The sequence below is a fragment of the Uranotaenia lowii genome, chromosome 1 (genome assembly GCF_029784155.1).
Source record: "Uranotaenia lowii strain MFRU-FL chromosome 1, ASM2978415v1, whole genome shotgun sequence".
Classification (NCBI taxonomy): domain Eukaryota; kingdom Metazoa; phylum Arthropoda; class Insecta; order Diptera; family Culicidae; genus Uranotaenia; species Uranotaenia lowii.
Genome location: NC_073691.1, coordinates 136,525,341 through 136,550,163, shown reverse-complemented (window position 1 = coordinate 136,550,163; position 24,823 = coordinate 136,525,341). Strand labels below are relative to the sequence as shown.

Sequence of the window (24,823 nt, the reverse complement as noted above, 5' to 3'; positions counted from 1 at the left end):
TGAAAAGAAAATTTTTGGTTTTTCCATAAAAATTCTTCTGTTCAACATTTGAACACCCTGTATCTCGAAACTGCCCACAATTCAGAATGTCTCACCTATACCAGATTGTTCAGCAGAGTCTATAGAACGATGCTGATATAGTGGCTACGTGTTTTTTTTTAGATTTTTGAACAAATATTTTCGAATAAATGAAAAGAAAATTTTTGGTTTTTCCATAAAAATTCTTCTGTTCAACATTTGAACACCCTGTATCTCGAAACTGCCCACAATTCAGAATGTCTCACCTATACCAGATTGTTCAGCAGAGTCTATAGAACGATGCTGATATAGTGGCTACGTGTTTTTTTTTAGATTTTTGAACAAATATTTTCGAATAAATGAAAAGAAAATTTTTGGTTTTTCCATAAAAATTCTTCTGTTCAACATTTGAACACCCTGTATCTCGAAACTGCCCACAATTCAGAATGTCTCACCTATACCAGATTGTTCAGCAGAGTCTATAGAACGATGCTGATATAGTGGCTACGTGTTTTTTTTTAGATTTTTGAACAAATATTTTCGAATAAATGAAAAGAAAATTTTTGGTTTTTCCATAAAAATTCTTCTGTTCAACATTTGAACACCCTGTATCTCGAAACTGCCCACAATTCAGAATGTCTCACCTATACCAGATTGTTCAGCAGAGTCTATAGAACGATGCTGATATAGTGGCTACGTGTTTTTTTTTAGATTTTTGAACAAATATTTTCGAATAAATGAAAAGAAAATTTTTGGTTTTTCCATAAAAATTCTTCTGTTCAACATTTGAACACCCTGTATCTCGAAACTGCCCACAATTCAGAATGTCTCACCTATACCAGATTGTTCAGCAGAGTCTATAGAACGATGCTGATATAGTGGCTACGTGTTTTTTTTAGATTTTTGAACAAATATTTTCGAATAAATGAAAAGAAAATTTTTGGTTTTTCCATAAAAATTCTTCTGTTCAACATTTGAACACCCTGTATCTCGAAACTGCCTACAATTCAGAATGTCTCACCTATACCAGATTGTTCAGTAGAGTCTATAGAACGATGCTGATATAGTGGCTACGTGTTTTTTTTTAGATTTTTGAACAAATATTTTCGAATAAATGAAAAGAAAATTTTTGGTTTTTCCATAAAAATTCTTCTGTTCAACATTTGAACACCCTGTATCTCGAAACTGCCCACAATTCAGAATGTCTCACCTATACCAGATTGTTCAGCAGAGTCTATAGAACGATGCTGATATAGTGGCTACGTGTTTTTTTTTAGATTTTTGAACAAATATTTTCGAATAAATGAAAAGAAAATTTTTGGTTTTTCCATAAAAATTCTTCTGTTCAACATTTGAACACCCTGTATCTCGAAACTGCCCACAATTCAGAATGTCTCACCTATACCAGATTGTTCAGCAGAGTCTATAGAACGATGCTGATATAGTGGCTACGTGTTTTTTTTTAGATTTTTGAACAAATATTTTCGAATAAATGAAAAGAAAATTTTTGGTTTTTCCATAAAAATTCTTCTGTTCAACATTTGAACACCCTGTATCTCGAAACTGCCCACAATTCAGAATGTCTCACCTATACCAGATTGTTCAGCAGAGTCTATAGAACGATGCTGATATAGTGGCTACGTGTTTTTTTTTAGATTTTTGAACAAATATTTTCGAATAAATGAAAAGAAAATTTTTGGTTTTTCCATAAAAATTCTTCTGTTCAACATTTGAACACCCTGTATCTCGAAACTGCCCACAATTCAGAATGTCTCACCTATACCAGATTGTTCAGCAGAGTCTATAGAACGATGCTGATATAGTGGCTACGTGTTTTTTTTTAGATTTTTGAACAAATATTTTCGAATAAATGAAAAGAAAATTTTTGGTTTTTCCATAAAAATTCTTCTGTTCAACATTTGAACACCCTGTATCTCGAAACTGCCTACAATTCAGAATGTCTCACCTATACCAGATTGTTCAGTAGAGTCTATAGAACGATGCTGATATAGTGGCTACGTGTTTTTTTTTAGATTTTTGAACAAATATTTTCGAATAAATGAAAAGAAAATTTTTGGTTTTTCCATAAAAATTCTTCTGTTCAACATTTGAACACCCTGTATCTCGAAACTGCCCACAATTCAGAATGTCTCACCTATACCAGATTGTTCAGCAGAGTCTATAGAACGATGCTGATATAGTGGCTACGTGTTTTTTTTTAGATTTTTGAACAAATATTTTCAAATAAATGAAAAGAAAATTTTTGGTTTTTCCATAAAAATTCTTCTGTTCAACATTTGAACACCCTGTATCTCGAAACTGCCCACAATTCAGAATATCTCACCTATACCAGATTGTTCAGCAGAGTCTATAGAACGATGCTGATATAGTGGCTACGTGTTTTTTTTTAGATTTTTGAACAAATATTTTCGAATAAATGAAAAGAAAATTTTTGGTTTTTCCATAAAAATTCTTCTGTTCAACATTTGAACACCCTGTATCTCGAAACTGCCCACAATTCAGAATGTCTCACCTATACCAGATTGTTCAGCAGAGTCTATAGAACGATGCTGATATAGTGGTTACGTGTTTTTTTTAGATTTTTGAACAAATATTTTCGAATAAATGAAAAGAAAATTTTTGGTTTTTCCATAAAAATTCTTCTGTTCAACATTTGAACACCCTGTATCTCGAAACTGCCCACAATTCAGAATGTCTCACCTATACCAGATTGTTCAGCAGAGTCTATAGAACGATGCTGATATAGTGGCTACGTGTTTTTTTTTAGATTTTTGAACAAATATTTTCGAATAAATGAAAAGAAAATTTTTGGTTTTTCCATAAAAATTCTTCTGTTCAACATTTGAACACCCTGTATCTCGAAACTGCCTACAATTCAGAATGTCTCACCTATACCAGATTGTTCAGTAGAGTCTATAGAACGATGCTGATATAGTGGCTACGTGTTTTTTTTTAGATTTTTGAACAAATATTTTCGAATAAATGAAAAGAAAATTTTTGGTTTTTCCATAAAAATTCTTCTGTTCAACATTTCAACACCCTGTATCTCGAAACTGCCCACAATTCAGAATGTCTCACCTATACCAGATTGTTCAGCAGAGTCTATAGAACGATGCTGATATAGTGGCTACGTGTTTTTTTTTAGATTTTTGAACAAATATTTTCGAATAAATGAAAAGAAAATTTTTGGTTTTTCCATAAAAATTCTTCTGTTCAACATTTGAACACCCTGTATCTCGAAACTGCCCACAATTCAGAATGTCTCACCTATACCAGATTGTTCAGCAGAGTCTATAGAACGATGCTGATATAGTGGCTACGTGTTTTTTTTTAGATTTTTGAACAAATATTTTCAAATAAATGAAAAGAAAATTTTTGGTTTTTCCATAAAAATTCTTCTGTTCAACATTTGAACACCCTGTATCTCGAAACTGCCCACAATTCAGAATATCTCACCTATACCAGATTGTTCAGCAGAGTCTATAGAACGATGCTGATATAGTGGCTACGTGTTTTTTTTTAGATTTTTGAACAAATATTTTCGAATAAATGAAAAGAAAATTTTTGGTTTTTCCATAAAAATTCTTCTGTTCAACATTTGAACACCCTGTATCTCGAAACTGCCCACAATTCAGAATGTCTCACCTATACCAGATTGTTCAGCAGAGTCTATAGAACGATGCTGATATAGTGGCTACGTGTTTTTTTTTAGATTTTTGAACAAATATTTTCGAATAAATGAAAAGAAAATTTTTGGTTTTTCCATAAAAATTCTTCTGTTCAACATTTGAACACCCTGTATCTCGAAACTGCCCACAATTCAGAATGTCTCACCTATACCAGATTGTTCAGCAGAGTCTATAGAACGATGCTGATATAGTGGCTACGTGTTTTTTTTTAGATTTTTGAACAAATATTTTCGAATAAATGAAAAGAAAATTTTTGGTTTTTCCATAAAAATTCTTCTGTTCAACATTTGAACACCCTGTATCTCGAAACTGCCTACAATTCAGAATGTCTCACCTATACCAGATTGTTCAGTAGAGTCTATAGAACGATGCTGATATAGTGGCTACGTGTTTTTTTTTAGATTTTTGAACAAATATTTTCGAATAAATGAAAAGAAAATTTTTGGTTTTTCCATAAAAATTCTTCTGTTCAACATTTGAACACCCTGTATCTCGAAACTGTCTACAATTCAGAATGTCTCACCTATACCAGATTGTTCAGTAGAGTCTATAGAACGATGCTGATATAGTGGCTACGTGTTTTTTTTTAGATTTTTGAACAAATATTTTCGAATAAATGAAAAGAAAATTTTTGGTTTTTCCATAAAAATTCTTCTGTTCAACATTTGAACACCCTGTATCTCGAAACTGCCCACAATTCAGAATGTCTCACCTATACCAGATTGTTCAGCAGAGTCTATAGAACGATGCTGATATAGTGGCTACGTGTTTTTTTTTAGATTTTTGAACAAATATTTTCGAATAAATGAAAAGAAAATTTTTGGTTTTTCCATAAAAATTCTTCTGTTCAACATTTGAACACCCTGTATCTCGAAACTGCCCACAATTCAGAATGTCTCACCTATACCAGATTGTTCAGCAGAGTCTATAGAACGATGCTGATATAGTGGCTACGTGTTTTTTTTTAGATTTTTGAACAAATATTTTCAAATAAATGAAAAGAAAATTTTTGGTTTTTCCATAAAAATTCTTCTGTTCAACATTTGAACACCCTGTATCTCGAAACTGCCCACAATTCAGAATATCTCACCTATACCAGATTGTTCAGCAGAGTCTATAGAACGATGCTGATATAGTGGCTACGTGTTTTTTTTTTAGATTTTTGAACAAATATTTTCGAATAAATGAAAAGAAAATTTTTGGTTTTTCCATAAAAATTCTTCTGTTCAACATTTGAACACCCTGTATCTCGAAACTGCCCACAATTCAGAATGTATCACCTATACCAGATTGTTCAGCAGAGTCTATAGAACGATGCTGATATAGTGGCTACGTGTTTTTTTTTTAATTTTTGAACAAATATTTTCGAATAAATGAAAAGAAAATTTTTGGTTTTTCCATAAAAATTCTTCTGTTCAACATTTGAACACCCTGTATCTCGAAACTGCCCACAATTCAGAATGTCTCACCTATACCAGATTGTTCAGCAGAGTCTATAGAACGATGCTGATATAGTGGCTACGTGTTTTTTTTTAGATTTTTGAACAAATATTTTCGAATAAATGAAAAGAAAATTTTTGGTTTTTCCATAAAAATTCTTCTGTTCAACATTTGAACACCCTGTATCTCGAAACTGCCCACAATTCAGAATGTCTCACCTATACCAGATTGTTCAGCAGAGTCTATAGAACGATGCTGATATAGTGGCTACGTGTTTTTTTTTAGATTTTTGAACAAATATTTTCGAATAAATGAAAAGAAAATTTTTGGTTTTTCCATAAAAATTCTTCTGTTCAACATTTGAACACCCTGTATCTCGAAACTGCCTACAATTCAGAATGTCTCACCTATACCAGATTGTTCAGTAGAGTCTATAGAACGATGCTGATATAGTGGCTACGTGTTTTTTTTTAGATTTTTGAACAAATATTTTCGAATAAATGAAAAGAAAATTTTTGGTTTTTCCATAAAAATTCTTCTGTTCAACATTTGAACACCCTGTATCTCGAAACTGCCCACAATTCAGAATGTCTCACCTATACCAGATTGTTCAGCAGAGTCTATAGAACGATGCTGATATAGTGGCTACGTGTTTTTTTTTAGATTTTTGAACAAATATTTTCAAATAAATGAAAAGAAAATTTTTGGTTTTTCCATAAAAATTCTTCTGTTCAACATTTGAACACCCTGTATCTCGAAACTGCCCACAATTCAGAATATCTCACCTATACCAGATTGTTCAGCAGAGTCTATAGAACGATGCTGATATAGTGGCTACGTGTTTTTTTTTTAGATTTTTGAACAAATATTTTCGAATAAATGAAAAGAAAATTTTTGGTTTTTCCATAAAAATTCTTCTGTTCAACATTTGAACACCCTGTATCTCGAAACTGCCCACAATTCAGAATGTCTCACCTATACCAGATTGTTCAGCAGAGTCTATAGAACGATGCTGATATAGTGGCTACGTGTTTTTTTTTTAGATTTTTGAACAAATATTTTCGAATAAATGAAAAGAAAATTTTTGGTTTTTCCATAAAAATTCTTCTGTTCAACATTTGAACACCCTGTATCTCGAAACTGCCCACAATTCAGAATGTCTCACCTATACCAGATTGTTCAGCAGAGTCTATAGAACGATGCTGATATAGTGGCTACGTGTTTTTTTTTAGATTTTTGAACAAATATTTTCGAATAAATGAAAAGAAAATTTTTGGTTTTTCCATAAAAATTCTTCTGTTCAACATTTTAACACCCTGTATCTCGAAACTGCCTACAATTCAGAATGTCTCACCTATACCAGAGTGTTCAACAGTGTCTATAGAACGATGCTGATATAGTGGCTACGTGTTTTTTTTAGATTTTTGAACAAATATTTTCGAATAAATGAAAAGAATTTTTTTGGTTTTTCCATAAGAAATCTTCTGTTCAACATTTTAACACCCTGTATCTCGAAACTGCCTACAATTCAGAATGTCTCACCTATACCAGATTGTTCAGCAGAGTCTATAGAACGATGCTGATATAGTGGCTACGTGTTTTTTTTTAGATTTTTGAACAAATATTTTCGAATAAATTAAAAAGACATTTTTATTTCACTTGCGACGAACCTAGAAAATTATCGTTGAAAATTGTTATAGCAAAGCTTTTTCTATTGCCCCACAGATAGCGCTAGCGTGTCTTGGTGAGTTGAAATGTTTCGGCCCTGACGCTGAAATGTTTCGGCCTTAACTTGATACAAGCCTGAAAACCCTTATTGTGCATTTAATTATGCAAAATTAAAACGTCGTTGGTATACTGACAGTAAATCACATACTTCTGACCATGTAATACATCATTTTTTATGTGGGAAGTAATTCGGTAGTCGAAAGTCCGAAGTAAAATTTAGTGCTTACGCGAAATAATTAATTACAGTAAATAATGCATTTCAATGATATGATCATTAAACTCAGATTTAGCAGATATAAGCAGCTAAAATTCTCGGTGACTGTGAGGGAACTTTATATATTCATATAGATTTGAATTTTTGGTAATGCCTACCTTGGTTTGGTACACATGTGCATGCAGACCAAATTTTTTTCTAACTGGGATAAAACATCTTACCAACACGTTTGCATTGTTTACTGTTTTGTTTTGATAATTTGCCGATGTGTTGGTTACCAGTTGCAGATCAATCTGACAGTTCACTTGAAAAATCAAACTCCGTTTTTCATTTTCAATCACGGTTTTACCGAAATGGTGTCAAACGATACTGTGGTGTTTTAGATAGTTGCAGTTGATTTTCACGCTTTAAAAGTAGTGATTTGTGTAGTTAGTGCCATTAATGAACTTTTGCAGCAGAATTCAGGTCACCCAAACCGGATATTGGCTGATATATGTGAATTGAAAAGTCGAATGAAAAAGTTTCCATAATGGCACAGACTTTTGGAAGGGCTCAAAGGTAAAATGCGATAAACGCGTCTGGGGCAAATTTGCTTTCATACGATCAGAAGAGAACAAAAGACCGAGAGGAAATATTAGTGGTCCAATTAACTTTTGATTATCAATTAATCTTTGCGAATCTTTTAATGATAATAACGCTCGGTGAAAAGTCGAGATTAATTTTTCGTGAAGCGTTTGATCCATGTCTATATTGCTAGTGACCTGGAACAGTAATTAAAATGCCAGGAATTGACGTATGTGTGCTCACAAGACTTGAACAATGCAGTCCATGGATAGTGCTTGTCTAGGAAACATATTGGAATTGAAGTCACGCAGTGAATACACATCGTCACAGGAATATCAGGATATGTGTGCTGAATTCGCAGAAGTAAATAGTATCACAAAAAGAAGAGATAATCAACATTGCCTGATAACGTCAGTTTAAATCTAACGTGAGAGTCGAACATACAAAATAAAAATTTTGTATCTAGCGTTCATTCCCGGCTGGAACTCAACACACAACATCGTTCTAAATATCGCAATAATCAACACATCTAACCGTTGGAAAACACTTCCTCCAATTCGTCATCCTATCCACCAATAAAAATAACTGCAACAACAATGAACGGTCTAAGGTTAGTAAACAGCTTTTCTTTTCTAACTGGTAATCAAATGAAGAATAATATTATGTATATTATGAATCATATTTTTGTGTGCTGATCAGAAACAAAATGCCTTAAGGACAAGCATTCCAAATTAGCTTTTTAGATAAAGATGCAAACAAATGTTTTTAACAACTTGATTTATATGAGTATATCTCTTACATGAACTGTTATTTTTTTTCAATTTATCGACACAAAATTCACTCCATAAATCATTAAATTACAACTTTTTTTTAAATAGAACTTTTTGTGTTAAACTTCTGTGATGTAGAGGGTTGAATTTTTTTTTATTTTACATGACTCAGAATTCAATTTTTGAGTAGTTATATTCATAAAAACATTGATGTTTAGGATGAGCATTAATGTTTTATTTATATTAAGGCTAAGAAGTTATAACTATTCATATTGATAGGGCGTGAAACACCCTACACCAAACACTCTTATTCTCCTTGACTCAGATTTGAAGGACAACAATTCAGAATTTGCCAAAAATGGGATAATTTAATAATTTGTTTATTCCATCATATTTAAATAAAATATCTGTTAGAACTCAAATACAGAAAAAATTAAGAGCATTAACGAGTGAAATATTTTTGTTCTTGTATAGTGACGGAAATCAGAAAACTTAGATAATGAAGACTGGGTGAACAATTTTAGATTTCTTACTTACATGACTCAGCATCAAAGTCTCCGATAAAACTCCGAATTCTCGACAAAAACAATTCTGCAATTCTGTGATTCTTACCAAAAAGTTTGTGAAGATTATCTGGTCGGGATTCGACCAGACCGAACTGAACGCCATCAGCATTTTCCGAGTCACTCGAGTGTAATGTACAAATATTTTCAACTATAGTCAAAATCAGTAGAACTTAATAACCAGAATCAATAGTTTATAATCCAAGGAATGCAATCCAGTGAATTATTTTAGATTTTTCGGCTTTGCAAAAGAATAATATGAGTTTCAAAATCTGCAGTTTAAAAAATTTCTCATGGCGTTCAGTTCGGTCTGGTCGAAAGCAGGCCACTGTGATACTATTTTCGGACATTTGCATCTTAACATTGTATCTTAACATTGATAAAAAAAATTCGAAAAATTCTTGAATTTCATTTGTAAATCTCAGTACATATATGAACAAAACGAATACCATGACAAGAAATTGACAGACATTTTGACATGTCGTTTAGAATTCTCATAAAGGTTCTTAAAAACACCAAGAAATATCTTAACGGTGCGTTAGAACGTGTTGAGCGAATGTTGAAACTTCTTGAAAGAAGTTGCATTAAAAGCGCTTAGAAGTTCCATTATCGATAATTTAACCTTTCAAAAGGCGATGGACCCGATGGAAGTTCTTGGGTAAGTTTTACGGGACAAGAGTCACCTGAAGCTCCCGTAAAACATTTTTTCAGCGAAATGTGAACTCGCGATTTAAATAAGTTTGAATAAAATCAAATGAAGTCAAATCCAATCTGCTCTAAGCTATATATATCTACTCTAAACTGTCACCTAGTTTTCCTATTATGCGTCAGCTCCCCGAATATAAAAATCAAACAGAATTATCATAATCATAATTATCACAATATCAAATCATAAAATTCTCCATACATTTTCCTTCATACTCATAAGCTTCTGTTTTTGTTCACAGTTTTGGCGAATTATGCTGCCTGTTCTGTTGCCCACCATTTCCCGGTAGGATAGCGGCTAAACTGGCCTTCTTGCCTCCCGATCCTACATATAATTTGACTCCGATCGATGAAAGCAAAGCCAAATATCTACTCAGCTTTAATGAGCGTGCTGAATGGCCATATTCCGAAAGGGAGAAAGAAAACGTTGAAGGATTCTTTACCCGTACTTCACGAGGCAATAAATTGTCCTGCATTTACGTTCGATGCTCTCCTAATGCCAAATACACTCTATTGTTCTCTCACGGCAATGCCGTCGATTTGGGACAAATGAGCAGCTTTTATCTGGGCTTAGGGTTGCGTATCAACTGCAACATATTCAGCTATGATTATTCGGGTTACGGTATGAGTTCAGGCAAACCCTCGGAAAAAAATCTGTATGCAGACATTGAAGCAGCTTGGCATTCTTTACGAACACGTTTTGGTGTTAGTCCGGAAAATATTATTCTATATGGCCAAAGTATTGGAACAGTGCCAACTGTGGATTTGGCATCGCGGTTCGAAGTGGGCGCTGTTATCCTGCATTCGCCACTAATGTCCGGAATGAGAGTCGCCTTTCCAAACACTAAGCGGACGTGGTTTTTCGACGTATTTCCAAGGTACGAGTTTTAGATGTTTGCAGTCTGAAATCCAATTGATTGATTATTCCATTTCCAGTATTGACAAGGTCTCCAAGATAAGCTCCCCTGTGCTCGTTATTCACGGCACTGAAGACGAAGTGATCGACTTCTCTCACGGATTGAGCATTTACGAAAAGTGCCCAAAAGCCGTAGAGCCACTCTGGGTAGAGGTAAGTTTTCGAAATATGGAAAACCAATCGTATTCTAGACTTTCACAACCTATTTTATTTACCCTATTATTCACTATTTTTGTTTTAGGGAGCTGGGCATAACGATGTAGAGTTGTACAATCAGTACCTCGACCGTTTGAAGAAATTTATTGCTATCGAGCTCATCAACTGACAATTAAAACATGCTCCTGGTCAACCACCGCCTCAACAGTCTTCGGCAACGGCTGGATCTTCCACTTCACTTGGCAAAAGTCCAAAACGGGGCCGACTTGGATCCAGCAGCAGTTCTGCTGACAAATCCGGCACCGTTCCCGAAAGTAGTGGCAACAATGGTGATCAATCAAAGAGCAGTTCTAATAGTGCAATTGCTGGGTCATCGAATAATGAAAAGTTGTTATAGCATTCGTTACCGGGGCCCAGCACGGCTTACGGCTGTAACTGTATAAAGGCAAGACATCAAAGATCCAATCATACTACCATTAGCAGTACGGTAAGAAAAGAGCTAGCATCATACGAAAACCCACATCAACCACCACCGGTGGTTACAGTTAAGCCTACGAAAAGGAATGCAAGTACGGAAAGTTTAGATTTGCTGAAAGGTACGCTGCAAGAGTGTACTTGCGCTGTTTACAGTCCCAATTCGATCGATAACCATTCTTGTAAAAAATGCACCTACGCACCGTCTAAGAACAATCAAACGAATCAAAAGGCACAAAAGAAGCATAATTCATCGAAATTTAAGGATGCTTCGACGTCCCCTAAATCAAATAGTCCCCTAAAAACGTTAGAACCACGAAGTCCCAGAAGTCCAAAAAGTCCATGTGCAGAGGCTTCCACTGATACTAAATTTGATTTCCCCTGCTCACCTAGAACAGATAGCCACTACAAACGTCTTTCAACATTGAGTATCAATTCTGGATCAAAATACTCTGTTGTATGTACAAGTCCACGGAAACAACCGAGTCCGAAAATGAGCCCCCATAAATTAACACCGGTTCGAAGCATCGATCGGACGTTGCTGGAAAAATCAAACTCACTCGGTGAAAGTAAACCTCAAAAACAACTACGCACGACCCGAAGTCTTTCACCTCGTCCTCCGGTGAAACATCAACATTCCATTATGGTATCCGACGAAAACGATATCATCTCTGTTAAACTATCACCAAATGAAGAGTTCGATGAAAGCAAGGATAAAACCAAAAACACAACCAATGTCCCGGAAAAAAAGAAGGCTCATAGTGAAAAGGCATCACCAAATTTATCAGATTATGGAAGTCTCAAATTGGATGATGGGGGCATCAAGAGTGTAAATAACCGAAGTACGAGCTGCCTGGTGTACGTTCCTTCAGATCCTTGGACTCGGATGTCTACCTCCCCAATCTCCCCCCTTCCCACCGACAAAAAACAACACCCCAAACCGAAAAAGTTGGAAAGCAAATCGTTCAGCAAACCAAGCCTTCATTATCTCGAAGATTCAGATCCTTGGGTATGGCGTTCAAATATCACTCTCAACGAACAATTTGCAAAAAAGAAAAATTCTCTTCCACATCAGACCAAATCACTGAGTAGTGCACTAAGTCGTGACGAACTTTTTGAATACCGTCAGAATTCTGCCGCTCGTTTGTGCCAACAGCTCAACAAATTTGATAAAAACCTTACGATTCCTGGTGTGGATTTAAATTTTGATGCTAGGAAAAAAATAACCCGCCCCAAATTACAACGGTCTAAATCTCCTGCTTTCTACGAAGAACTATTTCAAAGCGCCAAAGAAACACCTCTTAATAAAAATAAATCTGTTTCATCCCTCAAGATTGAAAAAAATGCCAGTAATTCAAACATTAACGGTGCCAAAACTGCAACCTGTTACTGTGAAGCGAACTCGCTAAACCGTCACAGTAACAAATGCGAACATCCTTCTGCGTTGCACAAATCAAACTCCAGTATAACTTCTCCCACAGCCAAGAAACAATCGTCGCCTAAGTTAAGCTTCCCTCCCCAATCACCTAAACCTAGACAGCCTCCTTCCTCCCCTCTGCAACAACAGCAAATGGCGCAACCATCTAGCCAACCAGAACTGCTGAAAACATCACTCACAGTACTGAATCCCAATCTGCTGCAACCGCGACACAGCTTCTCCACTACACCCTCACAAAAGGACGACGAGCTGCAGCTTAACATTCGCAGGCTGAGCGAACAAATGAACAAATACAACCCCACCAGTCCTCCTGCTTCCGCCTATTTCAGCCAACCTACACCCAGTTTCATGAACGACACCATCATCCAGCAACAACATCTCGGTGGTGGCGACAGCTGCGAACAGATCCAGAAGAAGAGAAAATCTGTTAGCAGTGGTGGACTCGCAATATCTTCAACCGGAAGTTTAACTGCGGTCGGCGGAATCGGCGGAGAGCCTCAGAAGCGAGCTGCATCACATTCGAAAATCAATGAACCCATTTTGGAGACAAGGTGTTGATAGCCACGCGAATCAAACTCGCAAATAGAAGGTAAAATCATCAGTTTTTCATGTTCGTTTAGCAAGTGCAAACCAACTCATGTCCGATGACCTGATTAATCTTATGTTGTTGGTTGATTCCCATATGTTGGCATATTTTCTTATTGATATTCCCAAACATTTTAAAACAGTACCTATACACCACGTAGTAACGAATTACACAACATATGGTATGTGTTAGAGTCGTAAAGACCCTACTTCCCTGCGCCATCTCAAAGGGGCAGTAATAGTATTGAAAGTGATCTCAAGCAGGACTTTTATTTGCAACATCACAAAACAAACTGGACATCTGGTTTATGGGCGAACTTTTACAATGAGAATTTAGATCAAAATGTGAACTTAGGGAATGCACTGTTTTTTTTTAATTCGGATGTTGATAGACCTTACAATTATGCATTTTTTTTTATATGTGTTGAAAGGTTTTTTTTTAATTTGTACTATGTTCGAACTTTTTATTTATCATTTTATAACGTTCGGGATCGTTGCGGCCGTTCTGGATTTCAGCATATCGGGAACAGTGCAACTCACCCCCTTGGGGCAAGCCGAGCGACAACTTGGCCTAAGTGTACCGGGTAAAGGCCTTATTTTTCGATGCGATCCGGGGAGGGTAACTTGTGTACTTGTCACAGTGCTGACAGTGGCGTTGGGGACAGTGCCGTTGATAGACGACAGTCTCAGCTTTACGAGCCATGTCGATGACGTGTGCAAGAGAGCGGCAATGGCCACGGCCGCATTCACACGGATGATGCCGAACTCCTCGGCCATCCAAAGTAGCAAAAGCAGGATCCTGGCAAGTGTGACCACATCAATCTTGCGGTACGGAGCAGCGGTCTGGAGGCAGGCGCTGGGAAGGAACTGTAACCCGCAGCGACTTAGCAGCGTTCAGCGGCTGATGAACCTGCGGGTTATCAACGGATACCGGACCATGTCGTCCGAAGCCGCCTGTGTAGTAGCGGGTGTCATGCCTATCTCGGTTTTGGTTGAGGAGGATGTCTATTACTGCGACAACAAAGACACGCCCAATGCATGTACGAGATCTCGCCAATGAGGACCCAGCAAACATACAACGCATTAGAAATGTCAGCTCAACTCGATAACAATGTTAATGCGAATCGTAATTCCTACCAAACCAAGTAAATGATCGTAAAATGGTTAGTTAAAGTCTACCGACTCGGATATGACAAAATTGCGCCATGTTTGCAAATTCGTCTCCCGCGTGCGGGATTCAAGTGAGAAAACAACCTTGTTGTTCTCTCTGCGATTAGCAGTGCAACCAGATTTCTAAAAATCAGAGGGTCCATTTGGTTAAACTGTCCAATGAGAGAAACAGCAAATATTCTCGCTGGCAACGGTTTGCATGCATTGAGAGCAAAACTTGCGCTCTCTCGCATACTGTCAGAATGTACGGTAAAAGGTGTTGTATATCGTCCAATTTTTACAACACTTATCGCATAAGCCAGAAGTTAAAAATATGTATGTATATTGCCTCCACTTTAGTACGTAAATGCTGTTTTTTCGAGTTATATAAGATGATTTTATAATGTATTTGAAACGTATAGCAAAGTTTGTTGGGAAATATTCCTACAAAAATGTTTGCTGGGGACTCGATGTCCAACTGGCAGCAGCTGTGGAACAGCTCAACGAGAGGAAGGTGGACCCATCGTCTGATCCCGCACATCGGGAGCTGGATCGGAAGAAGGCACGGTGTAGTAGACTTCTATATGACGCAATTTGTAGTAGTCGCACCATTTGAAAATTTCAATCTCCACAAACCGCAAGGTATCGGTTTGGCGCCTTATGTAGTCTGTTGGAACTGCTCGATTCGATATCTTTATCGAACTTATGTTCTACGATTGATATCCGTGGACTATTCACCTTAAGCCGTTTCCTTATTATGTTTCATAAGGTTTGGATTGAGAGGGTAAGATCCAAAATCCAGCTGCGGAGCGAGCAATGATCTTAAGTAACCAGAATCCCGAAGTTTTTCTAAAGATCGCTCGGGGAAAACGTATTTCCGCTTAGGTCAACGACCGGGATCACTTGCCCTGAACTGAGGCTGCACTCTGCAAATCACTTTGATCTGGATAGTGAATGTGCGTAGAAGTGTGCTATCTTGATCGCGATCGAGTTTTACCTTTGCCTTTGAAGGTACTAATAGTGATTGGGTTTTTAATCTTATAATTAATTTTATGAAGAGATTAACCACCGTAATTTTTGTTTGTTACTTTGATATATCGGCCTAGCGGTGAAAAGTGATGTCCTTTTTAGTAGGGACATCTAAAGATTATGAAATTTTTATACAGATGGATAGAAGGTTAGAAGAAATGAAAGATGGTGAAAATGAGCGGGTAGAATTTGTCTAGAAGCATTACCATCACATACCAAATTTTTGTTCCTCACGAGCCTACTACCATGAAGTGGTAGATACAGATAGAGTTGCATCTACCACCACACATTAGTAGGCTTAGCGTGGTCCGCCCCACAAGCGAGAACTTGTAGTGCGGACGAACAAAAAGATGGTATGTGATCGCTCAGATAAGCTCCCTTTAACTCAGAAACGCATCTATCGATGTTTAAGTCTTCTCAGTTTGTTATCTTCGCATTCGTTACATGCGGGGTTTGCATGCGAAACGGTACGGTCGATAGTCTGATAGTGACCAACCACCGATGCTATGATGTCGTGTTTTTATTTCTTTTTGGCCAAAGTTATTTAATTTTATGAAGAGATTAACCACCGTAATTTTTGTTTGTTACTTTGATTTATCGGCCTAGCGGTGAAAAGTGATGTCCTTTTTAGTAGGGACATCTAAAGATTATGAAATTTTTATACAGATAGATAGAAGGTTAGAAGAAATGAAAGATGGTGAAAATGAGCGGGTAGAATTTGTCTAGAAGCATTACCATCACATACCAAATTTTTGTTCCTCACGAGCCTACTACCATGAAGTGGTAGATACAGATAGAGTTGCATCTACCACCACACATTAGTAGGCTTAGCGTGGTCCGCCCCACAAGCGAGAACTTGTAGTGCGGACGAACAAAAAGATGGTATGTGATCGCTCAGATAAGCTCCCTTTAACTCAGAAACGCATCTATCGATGTTTAAGTCTTCTCAGTTTGTTATCTTCGCATTCGTTACATGCGGGGTTTGCATGCGAAACGGTACGGTCGATAGTCTGATAGTGACCAACCACCGATGCTATGATGTCGTGTTTTTATTTCTTTTTGGCCAAAGTTATTTAATTTTATGAAGAGATTAACCACCGTAATTTTTGTTTGTTACTTTGATTTATCGGCCTAGCGGTGAAAAGTGATGTCCTTTTTAGTAGGGACATCTAAAGATTATGAAATTTTTATACAGATGGATTGAAGGTTAGAAGAAATGAAAGATGGTGAAAATGAGCGGGTAGAATTTGTCTAGAAGCATTACCATCACATACCAAATTTTTGTTCCTCACATCATAGCATCGGTGGTTGGTCACTATCAGACTATCGACCGTACCGTTTCGCATGCAAACCCCGCATGTAACGAATGCGAAGATAACAAACTGAGAAGACTTAAACATCGATAGATGCGTTTCTGAGTTAAAGGGAGCTTATCTGAGCGATCACATACCATCTTTTTGTTCGTCCGCACTACAAGTTCTCGCTTGTGGGGCGGACCACGCTAAGCCTACTAATGTGTGGTGGTAGATGCAACTCTATCTGTATCTACCACTTCATGGTAGTAGGCTCGTGAGGAACAAAAATTTGGTATGTGATGGTAATGCTTCTAGACAAATTCTACCCGCTCATTTTCACCATCTTTCATTTCTTCTAACCTTCTATCCATCTGTATAAAAATTTCATAATCTTTAGATGTCCCTACTAAAAAGGACATCACTTTTCACCGCTAGGCCGATAAATCAAAGTAACCTTATAATTAATATTCATATTTCTGTAGCCCGTCAATTTAGGCTACAGCATTTTGCTTAGGGTCAAATAGTGCGTGCTAAAATTAGAAAGCCAGGTAAAGTCGTGCTATAACAACCGTGCCCGTGTCAGTGCTAATACCGTTGCCGTAAGGAAACAATACTTTACCAACAGCTTCTAGCACCCGTGAAGTTATCCAGATTACCCCGGCGCCCGCCGGATTCGAGCACCCGTTAACACGTGCTCGGTCTCGAAACTTGTCCCGCAAGTACTCGGATGTTCCCAACGAGGGCCGACAACGTGACCATCTATTACATCCGAGGCGAACCCATAACCCCGTAACCACTGTACTACGAAGCGCCCTCACCCTGACATTCGAGCAAGGAAAACCGGAAGTGTCCAACGAGAGGAACGGAACTCCCCCAATTCGAGGTTTTCAACTCCGTTCAACCAGCAGCGCAGCAACAGCAGCAGTACAACCATCGTACAACCAACAGCAGCATCGTCGACTGTAGTGACGTCACTCGCTCACGGCCAACGAATGAGGGAGAACGCCGGATAAGGTAGGAGTAATTGTCGCACATGGTGAGTCGAAACAATGGATGTTCATATCATTTTCCTTCCCTCTATTTAGAGCGCGATAACTGCAAGCGCAATTGTTGCTGTGAAACTTGATTCGCCACGAAGGCATAAGCATATCCGAAATAAGATTTTTGGACTCGAAACGCTGCAAGCATATCGATTTGTTGTTTCTGATTTTGATTCAACTGCAAATTTGCATTAAGTTTCGGCCTTTACTTCATTAATGATCATGATCTAAAATATGAAATACCCGCTGAAATCATTCGGTACCGAATTTGTGGTCAACCAACTGAATTTGAATTATTAGCTGTTCGGCCCGTTCGGAATTGACCCAAGATTGAAAGCACAGCACGGTTTATTTAGTTAAGAGAATGGAAGATAGAGCGCACGCACTGGTAGGTTAGCTAGCATAATGCCAATAAGAAGAAGTATGACGAGTTAGTTATGAATGATGTACATATTCCTGTAGATACCAATACCAAATGAATTGCTAGCAAATATGAAATAGTTGTTTTCATCAAAGAAATTGTATTGTTTTTCAACCCGTTTATTTGAACTACTAGCATGAATACAACTTTCCAGTCGAACCTACCCGAGAGTTTTAATTTGACGAGTAATTTTACGGACCTATGATGATAAAATATCAGGTATGAGTAATTTCTACTGGGAGGTTTTTGTAAAGTTGCAGGGTTTTGAATATTTTTGAGAGTTGGCCGAGTTAACCTCCAGTTCATCGGTTGCTGGTTTTGGCAAGTCGAACTGTCTCGATTCTTCTTACCTTTTGGAAGATCATAAGGTCTTGTGTAGAGTCTCAGCCGGGCAAATTAATCTTGGTGTGTCGTCCCTTCTAAGGGTGGCGCATAAGCGACACCCTTGCACCGGATCGGACAGTTTACGGCTACAAATTCCTGACTGGTCATGGATGCTTCATGAAGTACCACTACCGGTTTGGACATGTGGCTTCGCCATATTGCCCAGATTGTGGTGACGAAGAGGAAACACCCGAGCATGTGGTGTTTGTCTGTCCGAGGTTTGCGGCGGTACGTACTTCCATATTTGCCGCCTGTGGGCCCGACACGACAGCAGATAACGTTGTACAGAGGATGTGTGCGGATTCCAACACTTGACATGCGGTCAGCGATGGGTTCACCCGGATCATGACTGCTCTGCAGAGGAGCTGGAACCAACGGCAGTCTGCGAACGGTGTAGGATGGCTCCATCGACGGGGAGCATCTGAGTAGTGTGCGTCCGATCCCTTGATCTATGCTACAAAGATAAGGCATCATCTTCTGCGTAGCGGAGGTCAGGGGTACGCCGCGAACGTGTGTAGGATACCCCAATGTCGGAGGGTATCCGAGTAGTGCCGCTTCCTAAGGGGGAAACTGCGGGGATAAGACTTTACCTTCCTCGTAGCGGACCTCGAGGGAAGAGGGTTAACCACTGTCGGGGGATACCCACAGGTAGAGAGGCTCTCGATGCCGGGCGAGCCTCTCGAGTCGGTGTAGGATGTCGTCACCGTCGGGAAACATCCGAGTCGTAGCGTTCCAAGTCCCGAACGTGTGCCGTGACAAGCGCGAGTCCAGGACAAGCTGCTCTCGATCTGGCACACAACGGGCAGAAAAATCCGCGGGCCAAAAATCCTAGGGTTGCCAGCCAAGGGGGATTAATAAGACCGGACAACGGTCGGAGTAGACTGACCCCATCGACGGGGGGCTGTCGAGTAGAGTGCGTCCGACCCCACGATTTGAAGCTACAAAGATAAGGCAACACCTTCTGCGTAGCGGATGCCGTGGGTGCGCCGCGTTCGTGCGTAGCATGCTCCACCTTCGGGGAGTATCCGAGTAGCGCGGTTCTCAACGACAGAAGCTGCGGGGATAAGATTTGACCTTTTTCGCGGTGGAAATCGTTGGGAAAGGGTTATTCCACGTTCGGGGAATACCCACGGGTAGAATGACTCTCGACGCCGGGTGAGCCATTCGAGTCGAAGTAGGATGACGTCTTCGTCGGGAATCATCCGAATAGTTGCGTTAAGTCCCGCGCGTGTGCCGTGACAGGCGCGAGATAAGCGGCTCTCGATCAGGAACACGACGGGCAAGGTGGCAAACCTCGAACCCTGAGATAAGAGGTCGGGCCTCGAGTCATTAGAAGAGAGGTCAGGCCGCAAACCTTCAGGCGAAGAGGTTTGTGTGGTCAACCCCGAGTCTTTATGATAAGGGGTCGGGTCTCGAGTCGTAAGAGGAGGGATCAGGCCCCTTATCAACAAGAAGAGGGGTACAAGTGGTCACCTCGAGTCATTACGAGGAGAGGTCAGATTTCAAGTCGTTAGAGGAGAGATCGGGCCTTGAATCGTGCAGAGGAGAGGTAAACCTCGAGTCGATGCGAGGAGGGGTCGGATCTCAAGTCGTTAGAGGAGAGATCAGGCCTCAAGTCGCGAAGAGGAGAGGTTTGTGTGGGAATCTCGAGTCATTGCGAGGAGATGTCGGTTCTCAAGTCGTTAGAGGAGAGTTCAGGCGTCGAGTCGTAAGGATGAGAGGTTTTGCTGAAAGTGGTCTCGTTAATGAGTATTGGCTTGGAGCGCATTAGCGCGAATAGACCTCCCACTATTGAAGTGTAGTGTACTAAACAGTTCGAGGTGGGAACCAGGTCTGCGGCCCCAGGTGGAGTTTAGGGAGTAGGGGGTATACACGGAGTATATCATGAGTCTTCCCATTGTACCCATGGACCCAGAGTAGCAAACTGGGGGGGACGCGGTGCTCGCCGTGCCTTGGAATACAATCCGTAAACCGGGATTTACCCCCTGTGGTTATCAAATAAATAAAAACAGTGCCGTTGGGTGTAACGTGGGGGCACTTTTGACTAGTAGCACTTTCGTAAAGCGGCAATAGTGATACCGGCACTGTGGAACCATTAGCTATTTGGTATCCACTACACTCAATCTCTTTCTGCCGGCCAGCTGGGAAAACGAATGTCGTGTAGTCCTCTAGCTGACCGTTGAATTTAGTCAAATACGGATGGAGGTCTTAGCCTCCCGAATGTGGTAGAAACGTGGTCATTTTGGGCGTGTGACGTCGCTATAGTAAAGAAACCACTCGACCCGAATCGAAAATGTAAATCAAATCAGCCACAAGCTACAGGCGCAGCCCGTATTTATTTTTTTTTGTTATCTTCCTATTCTTCTCTACTTCCCGCTTGTGGTGTTGCTGCCCCCTTTGTTGAATACGTGAACACGAACGCTTCAAAACTATTTAAAAAGATGGCTGGTGTCGGACTTACAAACGGTAAACATTTAGTTGGCGGATCGTTATTGAAAAACTTATCCAGTACAACTGTGTTCGATGTTTACTCTTGGGCTCGAACTTGCGGACATCGGCTCAGAAGACAACAGACTTGCCAACTGAGCTATATCACAAGCCCACTAAAACAAACAAAATTAAAACTAATAAATAATAACAACCTATTCAGATAAATAATCTAATAAATAAATAAACAAAATGAATAGAAACGCGAATTAACAATAATTTTACAAACAATATAAATAACACAAAAAAAAACAATGTTTACAAAAAAAAATACTTCCAAATTGGTCCATAAACCAAAATTTCATTGTAACCCATCAAACGAATAGTTATTATATGTGTTTGTGAAGAAATGAACCAACGCGGGTCTTATTTACTCTTAATTTTCATCACTCTGGGAAATGGAAACTTTCTACATAAAAAATACAAATAGGATGAGAATCAACTTTCAATAGGATTGCCTACAAGACCAATGTTATTTTTTTTTCCTTAAAAACAACACTGCCAATTAACAAATTTTTGCTCTATTTTTAGTGCGGCTTTGCTGATGGTTCCAAACTCGCCGGATTGCCAAGAAACCAAGAGGAAATGTCGTGAACTATTCTCCTGTTTTGCCATCTATATGACCTTGGTCTTGATGGACCTAGACGAAGCATGTTACTTATGGCACGTAGACACAAATATCCAATTTTCATTAAAATCCACAAAACCACCATATATGTAATATCACTTGACTGTCGGCACGCCGATCTTAACCAGTAAAATGCTTTGGAAAATTACAACACAAGCTTGGAACAGTTTAGCTAGTCGAAATTTTTACGCAATTTCAAATATCAGGAATAAATTGATCGACTGTCGTTCTTGTTTATTACTTTAAAATAATAAAAAAAATGTTTGAAGTCGAATTCATTCTTCTACATGTGCGTAATAAACCTACCAAATAGTAACACGTAACAGCAAAAAAAAACTTGTAAAATTACAATAAACTAAAACAAATAGAACATAGGTAGGTTATGAGGTTATGAAATGTAAATTAAAAATCGATTACAAAGTTAGGGTGCAATTTTCAATTAAATAGTAAAAAGTAAAGTTGGTCAAAAACATTCACATGAGTTGTATTGTTAAATTAGCTAAATTCATCCGGATCTTTATTTTATTTAGGAACAAAGAAAGCAACAAAATTTCAGCATTAGCCAATACCAGCAAAACGTATAGAACATATTTGATAAAAATAGATTGTGTTTAAATTGGTGGATTTTTTGCAAAAACAGATTGTGTAGATCAGTAATAAATATTATAAAATGTAACGGAAATGCAAAAAAAATTACAGTGGTAAAATAATGCATTCGTATTTTCGTTTTAAAGTAGGATGCAATTACATATTTTAAATAACGTGGTAATATAATCTTCATACTGAAACTGAATATTATATAATAACAAACACTTGTCAACTGCCACAGTTTAAAAGTAATATTAAATAATGGGTTTGAAACATTCTTACCGTGGAAAATATACCGAGAAGAGCAGACATACCAACATAAGTTATCTGTAAATACTGTCTTATTATTAAGAAATGTGTAGGGTGGTTTATTTTCTCAACAACCGTTGAATACTGTTATTTGGATGTATGAAAGGTGGTCATTTCCGCTGCATCAGTGGGAACTCGAAATTATCGAATATTGTAACGTTTGATTTTCATAGGAACATCCGCAGAAGTAATCCATTCGAAAGTAGGTAGCTACAAATGTTCATATGCATGAATCATTGTGTTGAGAAAAAAAATAAAGAAAAGTGAAAAGTTGTGCGATAAAAGACATCACTAGAGCCAGAATAATTAGCAGGCAGCAGGTATCGAAAATTCTTTAAATAAGTAAGAATATGCCAATCATGATCGGAAGTGATGCAGTACAATTGAAGCATATGTAGTTTTATCGAGACGGTTGGTCTATTCCCACTTTTGCTTTACAATAAACGAATCCAATTGTTATCGTTTATCGAGTTGCATCAACAAAGTAATACAAAACATTAACATGCGCAGTTGTAGCATTGATGGCTAAACAAGTTGTTGGTTTCATTAACATACCATTTCAAATATGTACAGCTATTTTCTGAATACCACGCATGAATTCATTATTATCAAATATCCAATGAAAAGGCATCCAAAACAAGGGTGGGAGATTTTCGCGTATTACCTATATATCAAATTGGCAGAACTTATGAAAACAGCATAGAGAAATTAACACACCTACAACCATTTCTGATCAACTTCTGTGAACACATGCTAAAAAAAAACTATGTGAAATAAATCTTTTTTCTTATACAATGGTACAGAAGTGATTTTTATTAATTTATCCCAAAACCTCTATGATTTCTACTATGTTCTTAAAAAAAATTGCGTTAACAATTGTTCACTTTTGGCATCGTGTGACCGTTTGGCTGAAGGATGGAAGTAAATATAAATGTTCTAGGTTAAAGGCAACGAGAAGACTTGTTTCGTCAGCTTTCACATCATCTGGCCAAGGATCCTGCACAAACCAGTAGAACCTTATGACTTTAATCTTTAAAAATGTATGTATGAGATAATTGTACTTCAAAAATTGTATTCGTTCATTTGAAACGGCTCGTACCGCAGGTTTTAAAGAGCCAATGACTGATTGTCGTAATAGGCGATGGAATCGCTGCCGAATTTGGGTGACCTGTGTAATTTGTTGTCTAAGTAAATGCTAGTATCATAGAAAAGCTAAAAGCTAGCTAAAAGTATCAGCTACCTAAGCGAGGGTCCGAAAAATCACATATCGCTAGAGATCAGTGCTCACTTAGGTGTGTACGAAGCGCCCCCGCTTCATATATCCACCTAGGCTCCCCAATCTGAGATGACCGCCGACCCGCCGTCGGGAATATTTCATAAAAGTTCGAACGCGCAGCGTGAAGAGTCGGTTCAAGCTAAGGTCTAAACGCCTAACTAATGGCGCTTTTACAAAAGTCAACACGATACAAACATATAAAAAAACACCCGCCTCCTCCAGCGCGCTCGAACTTTTATGAAATATTGTCCTTCGCGCTATCGCGCGGCGGACAGGACTATGGTCACTCCTAGCTTTAACGTGAATCTAGTAGGTCCAGAAGACCTAGACCAATGTAATAAGGCCGCCACCTCGGATTGTTGAGCCTCGGCTGCTTTGTGTCGCTTTATCCCCTGCATTGTCGATGGTTGAACCAAGAAAAGAAAACTCTCAAAGTGAATATCAACTTGACCACACGAAAAAAATAAATTATGCCAAATGACTTTATACCAAATGGCTTACATGCCAAATGTCATAATCCCGCATTAATGATAGTTTAAAAAGAGATTTTTCATATATTTTTCGAGTTCAAGCGATATTAATTCAATCGAAAAATTGATGATTTTGGAACTTGCACCCCTCTGATCCTGAGAAGGGCCTCAATTTTTAGAAAATAAAGAGCCAAGGATTCACAAAAATGTTCCATATTATACCATATATTTTGCTTTTGCTAATTAAATAAAAACACTTACCTTTGAAATAATCCGAAAATTGTTGAAAATGAGTATTGGACAGTTTTAAAAAAAACGAGAGGAAGAATAGGTTTTTCCGGTATTCACCAATTGATGACCAAAAGCAAAACCCACCAAGTTCTGAACCATTCGCTTGCACTGATAAAAAGTTTTTAAATACCTATGGATATTTGTTTTCGAAATAATCAATTCAAAAAGCAACATA

The 24,823-nt window shown here is 38.2% G+C and overlaps 2 protein-coding genes across 2 annotated transcripts; both read left to right on the top strand.

Annotated features, from left to right (window-relative positions):
• Positions 1-7,444: 7,444 nt before the first annotated feature.
• Positions 7,445-11,325, top strand: LOC129740197 (alpha/beta hydrolase domain-containing protein 17B). Its single transcript, XM_055731812.1, has 4 exons — positions 7,445-8,284; positions 9,955-10,590; positions 10,649-10,781; positions 10,870-11,325. The coding sequence occupies exons 1-4, from the start codon at positions 8,271-8,273 to the stop codon at positions 10,951-10,953; spliced, it is 867 nt and encodes a 288-aa protein (XP_055587787.1). The 5' UTR covers positions 7,445-8,270; the 3' UTR covers positions 10,954-11,325.
• Positions 10,964-23,416, top strand: LOC129737960 (uncharacterized). Its single transcript, XM_055729134.1, has 3 exons — positions 10,964-11,113; positions 11,182-13,285; positions 21,618-23,416. Exons 1-2 carry the CDS (start codon positions 10,964-10,966, stop codon positions 13,252-13,254), a joined length of 2,223 nt encoding a protein of 740 aa, XP_055585109.1. The 3' UTR covers positions 13,255-13,285; positions 21,618-23,416.
• Positions 23,417-24,823: the final 1,407 nt, after the last annotated feature.